Here is a 17,360-nt window from a genome sequence, read left to right as displayed (position 1 = left end):
GAAACATGACCATGCCAGAAAATAAAATGTAGCCTTCTTTACGGGCTTCCTTTTCCTTCTTAAGCTTTGATGCCATAGTCAGAAACAGCTGAAAGGCAAAATACTAAAACATCCAGCTCCAGTGAATTTTTTTTTTTTTTTTAATTGTAAGCCAACAGTGTTTTGGAGCCTGCGGGAGGGAGGCGGGGAGTGTTGAAAGGGCCCTACTTAGTTGAGGTCGAGCCACCAGTGAAGCCTCAAAATTGTCAGCAGGCAGAGTCTATTCTGGAGAGGCAAATGAATAGGCTTAACTGAAGTCCCTTGCCCTGCAAAAAAACGAGGCAGGTGCTAGGGGGATGGACTTTTGGATACGATGGAAACCGGGACGGATGAAGTCTTCCCTGGTTAGGAAATTTGGTATTAAGAGAGCCTCACTGAATCCCAATAATAACCAAACAACTGGTGTTGTCCAGGGCGCCGGCTGGAAAGTGGGAGGCAGGAAGCAGAAAGGCTCAAGCTCCTTTCCCTGAGTCGGTTCAGGAATTTAATTTCAGCCAATGTTTACTGGGGCACGGTGTTAGGCACGGGGATATCAAGCTGAATAAAACGTGGTCTCGTCCTTAAAGAGCTTATAGTTCAGTGATATGGCTTTAACATTCCTCGTGGGCTTTGATAACTTTTATCCTGGGAGTCGTCAGGGGAGAGCTGCATCTAAATCCATCCACACTTTGGTAAAGATTTCAAAACAGAGGAAACAAGATACGGGGCGACGAGGTTGGAGGAGAGATGAAGGCAGGGGCCGGTGCCAGACTTCGGAGCCGCCAACTCTGGGCTGTGCTGGTGCTGCATGCTGGCAAGGGGCAGCCAAGACCGTGCTCCGCGCGGGCACCCTCGGGCTCAGCCCCGGCAGCTGACAGTGCCGTGCGGGCGAACTGCGGTGGGCCTGGCAGGGGCCAAGCGGAGGTCCCGAGCCGCCTGCGCGGCCGGCGCCCGCCCCCAGGGGGCAGAGTTCCCGGGCTAGTGCCTGCGCCGCTACCTGGGGCTCAGGCCCCACTGCCCCCCGCTGCGTGCGCGCCTTCTCTTTCCAGGTTCTCTCAGCCGGCTGGGGCTCGGCTGAGCTTCAGATTCCCCCACCCGCGGTCGCCGCCGGGGCACAGGAGCCGAGGCCCGGCAGGTCACCAGCGGCGAGAGGCGAGGTTGGGGAGGCGACGGCGGTCCGCGCGCGGGGGCGGGAGGGGGCTAGGGGATTCGAGGGACGCAGCAGCCCCGCCCCCGCCCCCTCCTCTTCTCCGCTCCAAGCCCGAGAATCTGGAGAGCATGGACCAGAGTCCGCAGCGCTGGCACCATGACGCTCGCCCGCTTCGTGCTGGCCCTGGTGTTAGGGGCGCTCCCCGAAGTGGTTGGCTTTGATTCTGTGCTCAATGATTCCCTCCACCACCGCCACCGCCATTCGCCCCCTCCCGGACCGCAGTACCCCTATTACCTTCCCACCCACCAGCGGCCCCCGAGGACGCGTCCGCCGCCGCCTCTCCCTCGCTTCTCGCGCCCCCCGAGGGCGCTCCTTGCCCAGCGCCCGCACGCCCTCCAGGCCGGGCACACGCCCCGGCGGCACCCTTGGGGCTGCCCCCCCGGCGAGCCATGGGTCAGCGTGACTGACTTCGGCGCCCCGTGTCTGCGGTGGGCGGAGGTGCCACCCTTTCTGGAGCGATCGCCCCCGGCGAGCTGGGCTCAGCTGCGAGGACAGCGCCACAACTTTTGTCGGAGCCCCGACGGCCCGGGCAGACCCTGGTGTTTCTACGGAGACCCCCGCGGCAAGGTGGACTGGGGCTACTGCGACTGCAGACACGGTGAGTGGCCTTGGGGCGGCCGCAGACACTCCGGACCGGCCCGGAGCTAGTGAGGCTTGGGGCCAGCTTACAGGTCTCTTGGAAAAAGTGACGGGGTGTGGGGTTGTGGGCTTACATTGCGGGCTGTGATGGTGGGCTGCAGCTGGGTTACCAGTAAGGTATACTGGTGCTGCAAATCGAAGCCAGCCAGATGTGCTTGTGTGAAGGTTGTCAGGGGTGAGAGTTTCTATGCAAGGTGCTGAGCTCTGGGTTTCTGTCCTCTGGCCACTGTGTGTATTGGGTGACAGTGTGCTTTGGACGTGTATTCTCTAGATTAGCTTACGTTTATAGGGTTACCGTATTTACATTGAAGAGGCACAGAAGGAGAGAAAGTTCCTAATTACTTGTTCTGGAAAGGGAAATGTTACATTAACGTGACAACCAAGAACCTTCCCTCCATTCTTTAGATTCCGATTTGGAAAAATGTGGTAATATTTTTGCCTTGATTTTACTGTTGACCTCTGTCTTAAAAAGCATGGCAAAATTATGTGGCCAAAATCAGCCATATTCACATACTCCAGCTCAGTATAGGAAGTATCATTAGTGACTGGAAAAAAAAGAAAGGAAAAAGAGGTGGGAATATTACTATCTTGGTGAAGTAGCAACTTGATACAGTCATACACAGTTTTCCAGAGCCATTACTTAACTTTATATGTTATATGTGGAAAATCAGGATTAGTTGGTAATATCAGGAGATGAAAGTGACAAAATGTTTTAGGTTGTGGTAATAAAAGCATCCCACTAATAAATTTAATGTAAATGAATAATCCAGCTTTGAGCATTGCTTCATTTTGAATTGTTGGAATTTTGTTGAAATTCGTTTTTCTTTTTTTCTTTAAAAACTGAGGAAGAAAAACTTAATATCCTCCAAAGTTTGAATTTCTTTTCAACAAAATATTTTTGGCAGCTTTCCATTCACACTGTGGGGCAAGAGTTTTCTGAATTGAGATCCTGAATCACATTGTACTTTGTACTTTTTGGAGGTAACTTGGAGGTTAGCTGTCACAAGGTCATTCATTTCCTGGAGAAATTTTATTTATCAGTACCTTCAATTACATTAGTGCTTTGAGTTAAGGAAAAGTGATAGGAAGGTTAAGATCAATTATCCTCCGTCCTCGGGAATGAAGTCATCGCTTTACTTGTGTTTCATGAACGGAATGCCAATGTGGGTATAAAAATATTTGAGGTGATGTCAACAAAGAGTGCTAGCATTGTCGCGTTATTCACCGTAAGAGATTATTTATAGTAAAATCTTAGGTTTAGCAAACATTGACTTTTTTCATCTTCATATTATTATTAGTTTTGTTTTTTTTTTTCTTGAGACAGAGTCTTGCTCTGTCACCCAGACTGTAGTGCAGTGGCGTGATCTTGGCTCACTGCACGCTCTGCCTCCCAGATTCACCCCATTCTCCTGCTTCAGCCTCCTGAGTAGCTGGGACTGCAGGCGCCCGCCACCACTCCCGGCTAATTATTTTGTGTTTTTTCAATAGAGACGGGGTTTCACTGTGTTAGCCAGGATGGTCTCGATCTCCTGACCTGGTGATCCGCCCACCTCGGCCTCCCAAAGTGCTGGGATTACAGGCGTGAAGCCAGCCACGCCCAGCGTATTCTTAGTTTTATGAATAGATAAGAGTGGAGAATTATTAGAGAATGAATGTGTAGGAGAGAAATACAACTTCTCTTTAAGTACATAAGCACAGACTCAAGAAAAGTGATTTAAAGTTAAACAATGATAGTGATCTGTTGCTCTCTTTCTGACATAACCTTAGCCTTATATTTCAGACAAGGAGAGTAACTTGTCCTTGGATATCCTGCCACCGCACCCTCTTCAGTTGCCTAGAAATGTAAATCTTTTGAATGCCTTTATGTTCCTAGCTAACTCTCACCAGACAAAATCTCAAATACTGCATAATAGTTGTTTGTACTTCTTGGAGTAAAGTGATTGAACAAAAGAGAAACAAAAGAAACTACTCATGATGGGAGATAAATGCCCTTCCCACCACCACAAAAAAATAGGAAAACAATCAGCTGTGTAATAATGAATGACTTTCACAGACTCAATCTCCTTCTGTCATTTACTCCTCCAGGTCTGCCTGGGCATAGCCTATAGCTTTGAGATGACTGCCATATTCTGAACCTTATGGCTCTCTTGGTCCTACGTTTCAGTTAGGAGTGTGAACAAAAGTTTCATGGAGTGGTGAAAAGAATATTGAATTGTGCTTTAGAAAACGCTGGTGTCTGCTTTGGCTCTGCCAGTGGCTGTGCACTGTCGGGTAAAACTCTTAACTTTTAGAGCTTTGGTTTCCTCATCAGGAGAAAAGCAAGTTTTGAGTAAATTAATTTAAAAGACCTTTGCAGCACTGAGCATGTACTCAAAACAACCTGGCCTGATCACATTAGCTAGGACTTACTGTGCATTCATTCTGTGTTGGATGCTGGACTAAACATTTTATTTGCATTTTCTCATTTAATTTTTAATATTTATTTATTTATTTATTGACAGAATCTCCCTCTGTCACCCAGGCTGGAGTACAGTGGCACAATCTCAGCTCACAGCAACCTCTGCCTCCCTAATTCAAGTGATTCTCCTGCCTCAGCCTCTTAGGTAACTGAGATTACAGGTGCCTGCCACCACGCCTGGCTAATTTTTGTATTTTTAGTAGAGATGGGGTTTCACCATGTTGGCTAGGCTGGTCTTGAATTCCTGACCTCAGGCCATGCACCTGCCTCTGCCCCAAAGTGTTGGGATTACAGGTGTGAGCCACTGCTCCCGGCTTCATTTCATTCTTGTAGCAACCTTATGAGTGAGTTCCTGCATTTTATGGATGAAAATATGTGAAGACATATTATGAGGAGTGCAGGAGAAAATAGGGTTAGATATGTATATTTTTACTTCACAGCTCATCTTGCTGTATTTATTTACTTGTAATCCTCATTTTGTAGTTTATGGACTAGTCTAACAGGAAGAAAGAGAATTGTGTTTGGCCCGATGCACATGATTTACAGTCTCTTATGCTTAAAAAAATCTGGTATCTTTTTCTTTCTTTTTTTTTTTTAAATTTTTTCGAGACAGGGTCTCTCTCTGTCACCTGGGCTGGAGTGCAGTGGCACAATCTCAGTGCAGTGCAACCTCTGCCTCCTAGGTTCAAATGATTCTCCTGCCTCAGCCTGCCGAGTACCTGGGATTATAGGTGTGCACCACCATGCCCAGCTGATTTTTTGTATTTTTAATCGAAATGGGGTTTTGCCATGTTGCCCGGGCTGGTCTCAAACTCCTGACCTCAAGTGATTCACTCGTTTCAGCCTCCCAAAGTGGGACATGCCTGGAATTACAGGCATGAGCTACCATGCCGGACATATTTGTTTCTTTACAGAAATCCAGGGCAAAAAGAAAGAACAATTCATAGTAATGTGATCCCTCCTTTAAAAAATAAACTGGTGGCCAGAGTCGCATATCTAGTTGCATCGGGAAAAATCAGGAAGTTGGTGTCTCCGTGGTGAAGAGTTGATTGAAGTCAAGTTGAAGGGGCAAGATGGGGACCTCAGGTGAGCCGGGGCTGGGCGTGGATGTTCCAGTGGCTCAGATGTCATAGAGCAGGAAACATGATACCTGGGCCCTGGTTTTATGAAACTTGCAAATTAATACTAAGGAATCATTCTAGGGCTGGGAGCGGTGGCTCATGCCTGTAATCCCAGCACTTTGGGAGGCCGAGGCAGGCGAATCACCTGAAGTCGGGAGTTTGAGACCAGCCTGACCAACGTGGAGAAACTCCTGTCTCTACTAAAAATACAAAATTAGCCGGGCATGGTGGCGCATGCCTGTAATCCCAGCTACTTGGAAGAGTGAAGCAGGAGAATCGCTTGAAACCGGGAGGCGGAGGTTACATTGAGCCGAGATCGCGCCATTTCACTCCAGCCTGGGCAGCAAGAGTGAAACTCTGTCTTAAAAAAAAAAAAAAAGAAAGAATCATTCTGGCTATGGGAATACACTGAATCAGCCCGGGGAGGTGGTCTCATTATGAGCATTTAGAATCACCTTGGGACTTGTTAAAATGCAGATTCCTAGACTAGCCCAGGCTCTGAGTAATTCTCAGATCTGGATCGAGAATGGAACATGCATTTCTATTGAGCAGTCAAATTGATTTGGATGTGAAAACTCTGTCACAGTCAGGCAGAACACATGGAAGGGCATTAGAACTCACCTAAAATGCAGAGTGGTAGGTGATGATATAGACTAACTGAGCCCACCATTCTGTGACTTAACCCTGTTAGGCTTTAGGAGCAGGTGTAAGGCATGCCAATGGTAACTTTTTGTGTGGTTTTAGAAATGACACTTCTGGTTTTTTCTTTGACCAGTGTAGGATAGTAATAACCTAGTTCACTGGAATATGGTTATTTTATTTTTATTTTTAGAGACAAAGTGCAGTGATGCCATCTCAGCTCACTGCAACCTTTGTCTCCCAGGATCAAGCAATTCTTCCACCTCAGCCTCTGAAGTGGCTGGGACTACAGTCCAGCTATTTTTTCTTTTTTTTTTTTAAATCGTTTGTAGAGATGGAGTTTTGCCATGTTGCCCAGGCTGTTCTCCAACTCTTGGGCTCAAGTGATTCTCCTGCCTTGGCCTCCCGGAGTACTGGAATTACAGGCATGAGCTACCATGGCTGGCCAGAATATGGTTATTAATTGAATTTGAGCTAGGTTATTTTTGCATTTCTACAGGAAGAATTAACAGGCAACTAATTTCGCCCAACAATAGCTTGTGACCCAGCATGGTGGCTCATGCCTGAAATCTCAGCACTTTAGGAGGCTGAGGCAAGAGAATCACTTGAGGCCAGGAGATAGGGGCTGCAGTGAGCTATAGTCATGACACTGCACCCCATTCTGGGCAACAGAGGAAGACCCTGTCTCTAAAACAAAAACAAAACAAATGCAATAAAACACAATAGCTTGCAATAACTTAGTGTTTCCTGCCTAGGAAGGGCAGTCACTTTTCTAGTCTCTGGTTGGCATGGCAAGTGGGGCAACTTGCTTGACACTGTGCTGCTAACCTCCCTTTTTACAAGCCAACCATAGGTGGCTGATGATTGAGAGGTAAAACAGATTAAATAAATGAGAACGTTTTAATCATTGAGATTTTGGAGGAGAGGATGAATCACAGATCTCACTTTTTGTCTTGTCATGCTCATCTGTTTATGTGCACCTACCCACCCAAAATCTCTTGATTTAAATAGAGATAGAGGACATGTAGGCTAGTACTATTGTTTACAGGCTGTACTCATTGAACTCCATCTGTTGTTTGTAGTGAATGTTAATTAAAAAGTTAGCTGAAAGCTGTCTCCCATCCCTTTTAAGTGCTACATCTTGATTCTATGTAGCAGGTGCTGAAAAACATTTATTAGCAATACCAGATTTGATACATTTCCTGGTTGATTTTAAATATTGAGCTCAATCTGCTTTTCAGACTAAGGCAGATGTCAAATACTTAGATTAGATTAGTTAAGAATCACAGTGATTCTTAACTAGTGTGAAGTTTTTTTTGTTGTTGTTTTTTTTTGAGAAGACAATAAGATATCCCGTTACTATTGCCTTTTATGAGCTATTGTCCAGGGGTGTATATATACTTATGTGGTCAGTGTCTGTGTGTGTGTGTGTGCATGTGCGCATGTGCATGTGTGCGCCTATGTGTTAAGACACCAGTCCCCAACCTTTTTGGCACCAGACACCAGTTTTGTGGAAGGCAGTTTTTCCGTGGACCTGGGGAATGGTTTCATCAGGCATTAGATTCTCATAAGGAGCATGCAACCTAGATCCCTCACATGCACAGTTCACAATAGAGTTCCAGCTCCTAGGAGAATCTAATGCTGCTGCTGATCTGATAGGAGGCAGAGCTCAGGTGGTAATGTGAGCCATGGGGAGCAGCTGTAAATACAGATAAAGCTTCGCTTGCTCACCTCCCGGTCACCTCCTGCTGGGCAGCCCAGTGCCTAACAGGCTACGGACCTGTACCAGTCCGTGGCCTGGGGGTTGGGGACCCTTGTGATAAGATAACCTATGTAAAAGTAATTTGGTTTATAACTGAAGGGGAACTGAAATATCCAGTAATAAGGTACTACTCGTAGGTACCTGCATTTGATGGATATTATGCAGCTACCAAAGTAATTACTGTAAATATTATACATATAAATATAATAGGAAAGTGTTTATGATAATGTTTAGGGGAAAGAAGGGTGCAAAATTTATATATAATACATTATGACTGTGAAAATAAAGATGCTTTTGGAAGATTTGGAAGAAAATATGATAATTATGAATTTGAGTATGGATGTGGCTTGGATCAATTTGGGTGGTTTTGATAGCAAAGAATAGAAAACTGAAACAATAAGGAGGCTTATTGTTCCTATTAAAAGAAGTCCATATGATGGGTAAGCTCCAGCATGGTACACTCTGTTCCTCTGCTACTTTCTTGGCTCCTTTATCCTCTTAAGAAGCGTGGCCTTTATTCTTAGGCTGGTGGTTATTCCAGGCTTCACTTAGAGATAGAACAACCTGCAGAAGAAAGAGAAAACCCTTCTGCGGGAATGTCCTTTTGAAACAATAAGGAAACCTTTCTGGAATTTCCCCCACAGACTTCCACGTTTCATTTGCCCAGACTGGATCACGTGTTCCTTCCTGACACTCTTTGCAAAGAAATGTACAATTACCATGATTACATAGATTAGTTAGCTTAACCTCTGAATCATCTGGGGATTCAACTGGCAAGGAAGAAACAAGGTAGTTGTTGATCAGAACCAAAAAGGTTGCTAAGGAGTATGGTTGGGACTTGTCCTTATATTTGGGAAACTTAATGCAATTAAAAACTAACAGTAAGTAATTTATAAAATGCTGTGAAATGCTACATTAATTTTTTTTTAGTCATATCTGGATGAATAACATTTAGATTCTGGTTTGGTTGACAAAGCATATTTCCTTATCTTAAGATGCTATTTGCAGGCAAATATTATGACACATTTATTTCTGAAATGAATAATTCCATAACTGATGAGAATGCTGAAGTTAGTTCATTTACTAAGTAAACATGATTATATGATTTAATTCTAATTTTGAAGGTTTTTTTTTCCCCCTGAATTAAACTTTAAAGAAAGCAGTCCTTTGAAATCTCTTCTCCTTAGCTACATAGTAAATAGGCAATATATGAACAATTGATTTAGACTGATGTCTACGTGGTTGGTCTGCTGTCATTAGAAACTAAATAAATGTTTATTTTTGCCCCTTTAGCATCCTCCTTTTCCAGGGCAGTCTCCTCTTCCCCTCCTCCTCCTTCTTACAAATCAGTGCAACAATATTAATAAAAAATTTATTGTATGCAAAACACTAAAGTAATGATATTTACCCTCCTATGAGCCACACATGCACATTTCGCCTCAGTACTTTTTATTAGGATCAGCAGAGGGGATACAAAGTGTAATGCTGATTCTTCTAACAGTGTAAGGATAGGTTTCATTTATTCATTAAACATTTACTGCGTTCACACTAGGTGCGGCATTTATAAAGATGAATCAGAAATTCACCTTTGTCCTCTGGTTGAGGACAGCCATTTTCTGGGTGAGGTGTCAGAAGAATAATAAGCATTTTCATTACCTTCTCTGTGGTTCATGATCTGGGAGACAAGAAGATTATTGTTTGGTTTCAATTTCATCACTCAGTGCTATACAATAAAATGGTAACACCCGTATCATTTGTTTATGTGTAGATGGTCTGGGAACACTCAATTTGTGAAACCTTCTGTTGGGGTTATCTGCATGTATTGTTAGCCTACTATAACTTAACAATGTACAGAGTCATCTTTTTTTGTTTGATATCGTATGATGTTTTAAACTAAGGAATAATTTATAAGATTTATAAATTTCTAATAAGCACAATGTAAATGGGTAGAATTGCTAATTCAGAGGATGCACTCTCATTTTGAACTATACGAACTGATTTGTTTCTCAGCATTTAAGTTGTCTACATGAATAATAAATGAGCAATTAGTATGAATTATAAATGTGAACTAATGGAGGCAAATACAGCTCACTTGGATGGTGGTTCAGGCGAATGCCTTGTTTTTTTTTTTTTTTTTTTTTTGAGTGCAGTGACACGATCTCTGCTTACTGCAAGTTCCGCCTCCTGGGTTCACGCCATTCTCCTGCCTCAGCCTCCCGAGTAGCTGGGACTACAGGCGCCTGCCACCATGCCCGGCTAATTTTTTGTATTTTTAGCAGAGACGGGGTTTCACCGTGTTAGCCAAGATGGTCTCGATCTCCTGACCTTGTGATCCGCCCGCCTCGGCCTCCAAAGTGCTGGGATTACAGGCGTGAGCCACCGCACCCGGCTGCCTTGTTTGTTAAAAATGATTTGATTTCAATTAGACCTGGGAGGACTTGAATAAAATATACTATTTAGCAAAGATATAGCAGGCTTAATTAATGGGTAAATATAATTATAGATGAAAATAGTATAACTTAGTACTGTTGAATATGGTGAAGAAAGAAAATAACATAAAAATTAACCTGGCATCCTCTACTGCACTGGAAAAATTCAACCAAGAGCCCCCCAATTCAGTTGTTTTCAGATACTGTAATTTTTTGGATATACTTTATAATTGATAGAGAATGGTCATTTAGTATATTTTTACAGTGTTGCATTTGGTATGAGACATAGTTTTATGTTTAACTTAATGTCAAATATGTGTACTAAATTGTTCAACATGTAATGGTTTTTGTCTATTCTTTCAAATAGGTCATAAATTGAAATTTCTGTGTCACTCACAGCTTTAAGTATACTTTTTGTCAAGGATCTGAACACTAGCTGGACGTTGCCAACGTACTTTCTTTCTATTCCGCTAGAACAATAGAAATGACTAAAATTAGTTATTTTATGCATCTGTAGAGTTCAGTAATAGACAAGAAAGGATTTGTGTGAAAACATGAAGTTTTTTTTACTCTTTTATCAAACTGACTTTTTAAAAAAGATTTTAAAAATATTTGTTACTAATTTTATTCAGAAAACACTGTTGGGGTGGGTCTTTTACTGTATTTTCTTCCATTTAAATTAAGTAATGCTATTTTATAAGTACATTTTAATGAGGGGTTAACTTAATAGGCAGGCATGTGTTTTTTTTTCCCTCCCCCACAGGGTCTTGCTTTGTTGCTCAGACTGGAGTATAGTGGCAGAGTCACAGCTCACTGTAACCTTGAATGCCTGAGCTCAAGTGATCATTTGCCTCAGCCTCCCAAGTAGCTGGGATTACAGGCCCGGGTCACCACGCCCAGCTAATTTTAAAATTTTTTGTAGAGGTGGGGTCTTGCTATGTTATCCAGGCTAAACAGGGATATCTTTTCATTTGCTTTATTTTGGAATAAGCTAGGTATATAGAATGAAGATAGTCGATCCTATTTCTTTTAGGTTTCCTTCATGTATGGAGTATGGAAAGGAAGGTTGTTTTGTTTTTGTTTTTGTTTTTTGTTTTTTGAGAGAGAGTCTTGCTCTGTCACCTAGACTGGGATGCAGTAGCACAATTATAGCTCCCTGCTGTCTTGAACTCCTGGGTACAAGCAATTCTTCTGCCTTAGTATCCTGAGTAGCTGGGACTACACACATGGGCCACCAAGCCTGGCTAATTTTTAAGTTTTTTTTTTTTTGTAAAAACAGTGTCTCACCCTGTTGTCTAGGCTGATCTCTAATTCCAGGGCTCAAACAGTCCTCCTGTCTTGGCCTCCCCAAGTGCTGGGATTACAGGTGTGAGCCACTATGCCTTGCCTTAGTCTTAAATCTTAGAGCTCAGAAACCAATGAGACTTGTGAAGGGAACTTTTATCCAGTCAGCTGTTTTTTAGTCTACCTGTGTTGATTGAGACTCATAAGATGGTTAAAGAGAACTCTTCTTGAATGTCTGTCCCTCCATTTGGGGAATTCCTGTTTTCTAGCGAAGGTGTCCATCAAGCAAATTTCTGTTACATGAATTTTTTATGGTTTCTTTCCTTTATACAACTGTTGACCTATGTACTTAGAAGGAAATCAGTTGTAAACTATTTTACTGTAAATGTTTAACAGTAAAACATTTTTGTCAAGGAATTAAGATAGTGGAATTCTGAACATTATCGTACACTGGAACATTTTGCCTTTAAATAGTTATAACACCAGCAGACGGTTGACCTTTTTCTTTTTTGGTAGCGATTCATTTCAGGAACTCTGAGGCCTCCACTCCATGACATGCCATCACGCATAGTGGTACAATTCCAGACTTTCTTCCTTTACTACTTTGGTCTGCATGTTTATAAGGCTTAATATAATTGACCTACTGTGCTTGAGACTGTAAATTATTATTCTTAACGCATTTTAAAGATAGAAGTATGTAGAATAGAATATTTTCTGTGCACGTGGCACTTGAGAGACTTTAAGACAGTGCAACCCTAGATCACACACACTGGGGTGTGGTTCCAGGACGTGAGCTGACTCTAACGAGTATCAAAGAATGCTTGGTTGCTGGAGTGGAATGTGGGTGGAAGGTGAGGGACCAATTCTTGATAATAAAAAATTGGACAATTGAATAATATTTGCCAAACAAAGAATTTCGTCTACAATTTATGCAAGTCACTTTATTGTTAGGTACAGCAATAGAAATTAGTTCACTTAGTTAGCTTTGAGCTTCGCGGATTTCTTTGAGCTAAGGTTATTTCCCTTTCTCCATTGTGTAATTGTGTACCTATACATTTGTGCAAATGTATACACACACACATTCATAGTCTTCCCACAACTTTGTACAGCGATGGGACAAATCAGCTTCTACTGGAGGATCAGCCTCAACTATAGGAGCACCAGAAAGGCACTTCTTTACTGTTCCACAGTGTAAAGAAGCTTCAGGCTACTTTATGCTTCTCTGCCTAGTTGGCTTATTTCCATACAACATGTGGTGGATTCCTTGCTGTATTTTCAGTAGGATGGTGAACACTAACATGGTATAATGCATAAAGTAATATCTGAAGTTTTGAAAGGTGCTTATTGTATTTCAGGGTCTTTGCTTAAGTTTGGAGGTAGAAGGTCAGTAACGAGGGCAGGGAACTAGGAGATAGTTGATCATGGCTCTGTAACTGCTCAGTTGCTTTGGTCTGTAGCTTCTTCATCCATAAGTAGAAGGGAATAAGTTATAGTTTGTTGTTGTTGTTGTTGTTGTTTGTTTGTTTGCTTTTGAGACGGAGTTTTGCTCTTGTTGCCCAGGCGGTAATGCAGTGGTGAGATCTCAGCTCGCCGCAACCTCAGCCTCCCGGGTTCAAGCGATTCTCCTGCTTCAGCCTCCCAAGTAGCTGGGATTACAGGCATGTGCCACCACACCCGGCTAATTTTGTATTTTTAGTGGAGACGGGGTTTCTTCATGTTGGTCAGGCGCGTCTTGAACTCCCGACCAAAGTAATCCACCTGCCTCGGCCTCCCAAAGTGCTGGGATTGCAGGTGTGAGTGACCGCGCCCGGCCATAAATTACAGTTTTTAAGATCTTGACCACCTCAGCTGTTCTAAGAGAATAAATGCAGCAAGAACAAAATAAAGCCAAAAAACAAATGAAAACTACTAGTTAGCTTGAATGTATATAGAGTTGGGTCTCAGAAAATGATATCCCCAAATGAAGGCCTCAGAAGTAGTCTCAGAAACAAGTTTTCCTTTGATCTTTTCCTACTTTCCTGTCACTGGCGCTTCATTTTCCCCTGAGGTTAGCCATAGAAACTAGAATTCCTCTTTCCCAAGGTGGGCCATAGACACCAGAATGCCTTGTTTCCACAACCAGCCATAAAGCCTAAAAATATTACTCAACTCCCCTCATGCCCCAGTTTTCTGTGTAAAGACTGGCCTTCAAAATTTATCTGACCTACCTTGTTTAATTACGTCATAAGACCCCCCATTCCCAAGAGGGCTCTTCATACCCAGAAAAAAACAAAACAAAACTCTAAGAGGCCAAGAAAAATCTAAACTGATAAGCATTACTGGGTTTCCCCACTCAAGTCTATTAAGATTAGATCCTACCTGTTTTGTCCAATCATATTTCTACATGGCTGTCCACACTTTGTCAAACCTAAATATAAAATTGGGCAATAGCCTCTATAGTTTTGGGTCCTCATTCTAAAGGCTCCCACGTCACGTAAAACCATGATCAAATAAATGTATATGCCTTTTATCCTAATAATATGCCTCTTGTCAGTGAACCTTCAGAAGGCAAAGAGAAAGTTCTGTTGGCTCCTACATTAGAATGAATTGTGTGTTCAAACTTTTAGTCTTTTAGAGCATATTTGAATGCTGTTTTTAAAAAAGGTGTTTCAAATAATTATTAGAAGAACTGAGCTTTATAGAATGATATAAATACTCATTCTGAGCCCTAGGTAGATGGTTTCCTCAGAATAGACATTTTTATGACCCTTAGGAAAGGGCACTTTTCTAAGTGGAGGGCGCTGTTAGGAAGGTGTGCGTTAGGACTGGCTGTGCCTCGAGTGGAATCTGACATAGAATTCATTAGTCATTGACATGCAAATTGCCTTTTAAGAATTGCAAATATTTGTATTCATTTGTTAAAGGAAAATTGGATGAGCACTGCACATTTCTTGCCATATAGCAGATACTGCTCAATGAATCCAGGCTTTCATAGTGTGCTTGGAGCGTTAGAGAAAATGATGGTGCAGCTGATAGTTGACCTGGAAACTATTTCCAGCTCTATCATTGCCATTATATTGTTATGGTCATAATTATACTTTACTCAGGATTTTCTCCTTCTCACCTCTAAGTGCCTCAATCATTTAGATTCTATGTGTACATCGTTTCTTCTTGATTGCTTTTTGATGTAGGCACTATTTTAAATCTTATGATCACATGATGTGCATATGTGCATAAGTACACATTTCCTTTGTTTTCATTACTAGAACTATCTTCCAGCCCTTCTGACATGAGTAACTTCGTGATTAAGGGGAGAAATTAGCAAAGAAATAATAGATTAAGTAGCAATTCAAATAAAGTTTGCTTGAGGTCAACAAATTAATTCTTTGACTAAAATAAACTTCTGACATTTGTGATGTGCATAATATTACGTGGACCACTGTAGAAGAGGTTTTGTGATATAAAAAAACCATTCAAGATCTGTTGAACTCTTCAGAAATACTGCCTTCAAAATATTCTGTAGTTCGTACTTCACTGAGCTAGGCAGGTCTTCCTCTTGCTTATTGTGAATTAAAGAGGTTTAGAATATATGAATGAGTTTTAGATGATTTGTCATATGAATGACCCATGCCCTGTTCATTCCTGAATAGTCAGGATTTGGCAGTACTCTACAATGTTTGCCTCCATTTATTATTGCCTTTTGTTTGAATTAAATGAGACTTTGTTTTTGTCATGAGAAATATAATATGTTTTTCTTAAATGCTTACATTTTTAAAGGATGATGATGTGGAAAATAATAGTGGTGGATGACTAAGCCTGTACAAATGAAATGAATGGGTACTTTGTGAATCTAATATTTTTGGAAGTTATTATGAGGCCATACATAATAACTTTGAAATATGCAAATTAGGCTAGATTTTTGGGATAGGATTGATTTTTAAAATTAATTTCTTAATTTTCTTACCTATGAAATAAAGACCACTGTAGGTGATTTTAAACCGAATTTTATGTAATTCTTAAGTTGTCTGAGGTTAATTCTGTCTCTGCTCAGTTGTCCCACTTGCAGCATCCCAGTGCCTGCTCCGGAACCAGTTCCAATGAGAAGAGGAATGTAGGGCCTTGAACCACCCTTAAGGGATAAGACCAAAGTGTTATCTTTCGCAGGGGTGCTTGAATTTAAATCTTGGCTCTTTTAAAGACTGAAAGGAATGACTTAAATTGTGGACTTTGGGACAGCTCTTTGGGTGTGGTATATTAGAGGAGGTGAGTTTCCAGGGGCATTCAATTGTACATACTACCTAGCAGCTATTTTTCCAAGACTAGCAGTAGGCAATATTTTCAAAATGAACATCTTCTTGAAATTATGGACATAATCTTGAGAATTTTAATGACTACTGCTGAAAGTTAAAAGCGGAAAACACATTTTATTTTTCTTTGGTGGATGAACAAATCAAATGGAAGATATAACACAGCTAATTACAGCTAATTCATATGCAGAACATTTAATTTTGTTTCTGTGTTTCTTATTGATGACCTCATGAGAAGAGGAAAGTAATAAATGATAAAAACTTCATATATGATATAATCTAGTATTTGAGATACAAGATCTGATATTAGTCATACTCTTCCACTTTTTCCCCTTTGAAAATTACAGTGGTTGCTTCTTGATGAAGAGATAATGGAATAAAGAAAAAAATTATAATAGGATTGTCTGTTTGCCTAGATAAAAAAGAAAATATAATTAGCATTGACATCAGTATGTTAATTAAAAAAAAGAAGGAGCTTGCTAAATCCTCACTTAAAGGAAGAAACACATGCCACACACAGTGGAGGCCAAATTATTCTGCCTGGATCCCTTACTACTTAAGTTTAAAAATCATGTTAACCCAGGACTGGCTCAATATGTTCAAATGATTATTTACTATTAAAGGATTTTGGAATTCTTTTCCACTTTAGGATCAGTACGACTTCGTGGCGGCAAAAATGAGTTTGAAGGCACAGTGGAAGTATATGCAAGTGGAGTTTGGGGCACTGTCTGTAGCAGCCACTGGGATGATTCTGATGCATCAGTCATTTGTCACCAGCTGCAGCTGGGGTGAGTGCACCCATCCCTGACCAAATCAGTCTGCTAGTATCTGAGAATAATGCTGGGTGCCGGTCATTGCTTTGTAAAGCTTGTATCTTCGTTTCTTACTGTCACTTTCCTCATTCTCACTTTTCACAAAAGAGCTATAAAGAAAGGGTCCCAAATGGAAGAAATGAATTCTCTCACATGCAAAATGTACTTCACGTATTACTACCTGGGGCTGAACTAGGAAATGGGCAAATACCAAGTGGGCAAATGTAAAAGCATCTTTTGGTCTTTGTCTTTAACAAAATACAGAGACATTTGAAGCAAGTTTTGGCTTTACAGATTCCAAGGATTTAATTCTAAAAATTATAATTTCTTAGAATTATAATGAATTAATTATAATCATTTTAATTACTAATTATAATTAATTAATTAGCACAGCCTTAGCTGGTTGTTGACACTGGATTTTAGCTTTCTGCTTTTATCCACCCACAAGTTCCATTTGTGTGTGAAAGGGGCAATGTTTACCTGTTCCTTTGTCCTTGATGGAGAAGTGGTGATGTCCCCAGGCCTTAGGTTTTGGTGCTGAGGAGGTCCTGTGGAAGATGGCAGCTTCTGTCAGCTCTGGCAGTGTCCTGCTGTCCTGAAGAGCTGCCAGCCTGGGAACTGGCTCCACTGTAACCCTAAGCATTGTCTTTAAAACAACTCAGTATATTTTGAATTCATTAGTACCAGCATTTTTATACCTTG

The 17,360-nt window shown here is 41.5% G+C and overlaps 1 protein-coding gene across 2 annotated transcripts in view; it reads left to right on the top strand.

The window, feature by feature from the left end:
• Nucleotides 1-1,252: 1,252 nt before the first annotated feature.
• The window catches only part of PRSS12 (serine protease 12), a 69,486-nt gene continuing 53,378 nt past the window's right edge, over nt 1,253-17,360 (top strand). Inside the window, exons 1-2 of one of the 2 annotated variants that reach the window (XM_033215110.1) lie at nt 1,253-1,826; nt 16,496-16,634. In XM_033215110.1, the coding sequence (XP_033071001.1) occupies nt 1,325-1,826; nt 16,496-16,634 (641 nt within the window). In that variant the 5' untranslated portion in view covers nt 1,253-1,324. The remainder of the gene's footprint in view (nt 1,827-16,495; nt 16,635-17,360) is intronic. The other variant, XM_033215111.1, reaches the window with a different exon arrangement.

The sequence above is a fragment of the Trachypithecus francoisi genome, unplaced genomic scaffold, assembly GCF_009764315.1.
Source record: "Trachypithecus francoisi isolate TF-2019V2 unplaced genomic scaffold, Tfra_2.0 Lachesis_group1, whole genome shotgun sequence".
NCBI classification, from domain to species: Eukaryota; Metazoa; Chordata; class Mammalia; order Primates; family Cercopithecidae; genus Trachypithecus; species Trachypithecus francoisi.
The sequence above is the reverse complement of the archived record's forward strand: the minus strand, read 5'-3'. Positions and strand labels throughout refer to the sequence as shown.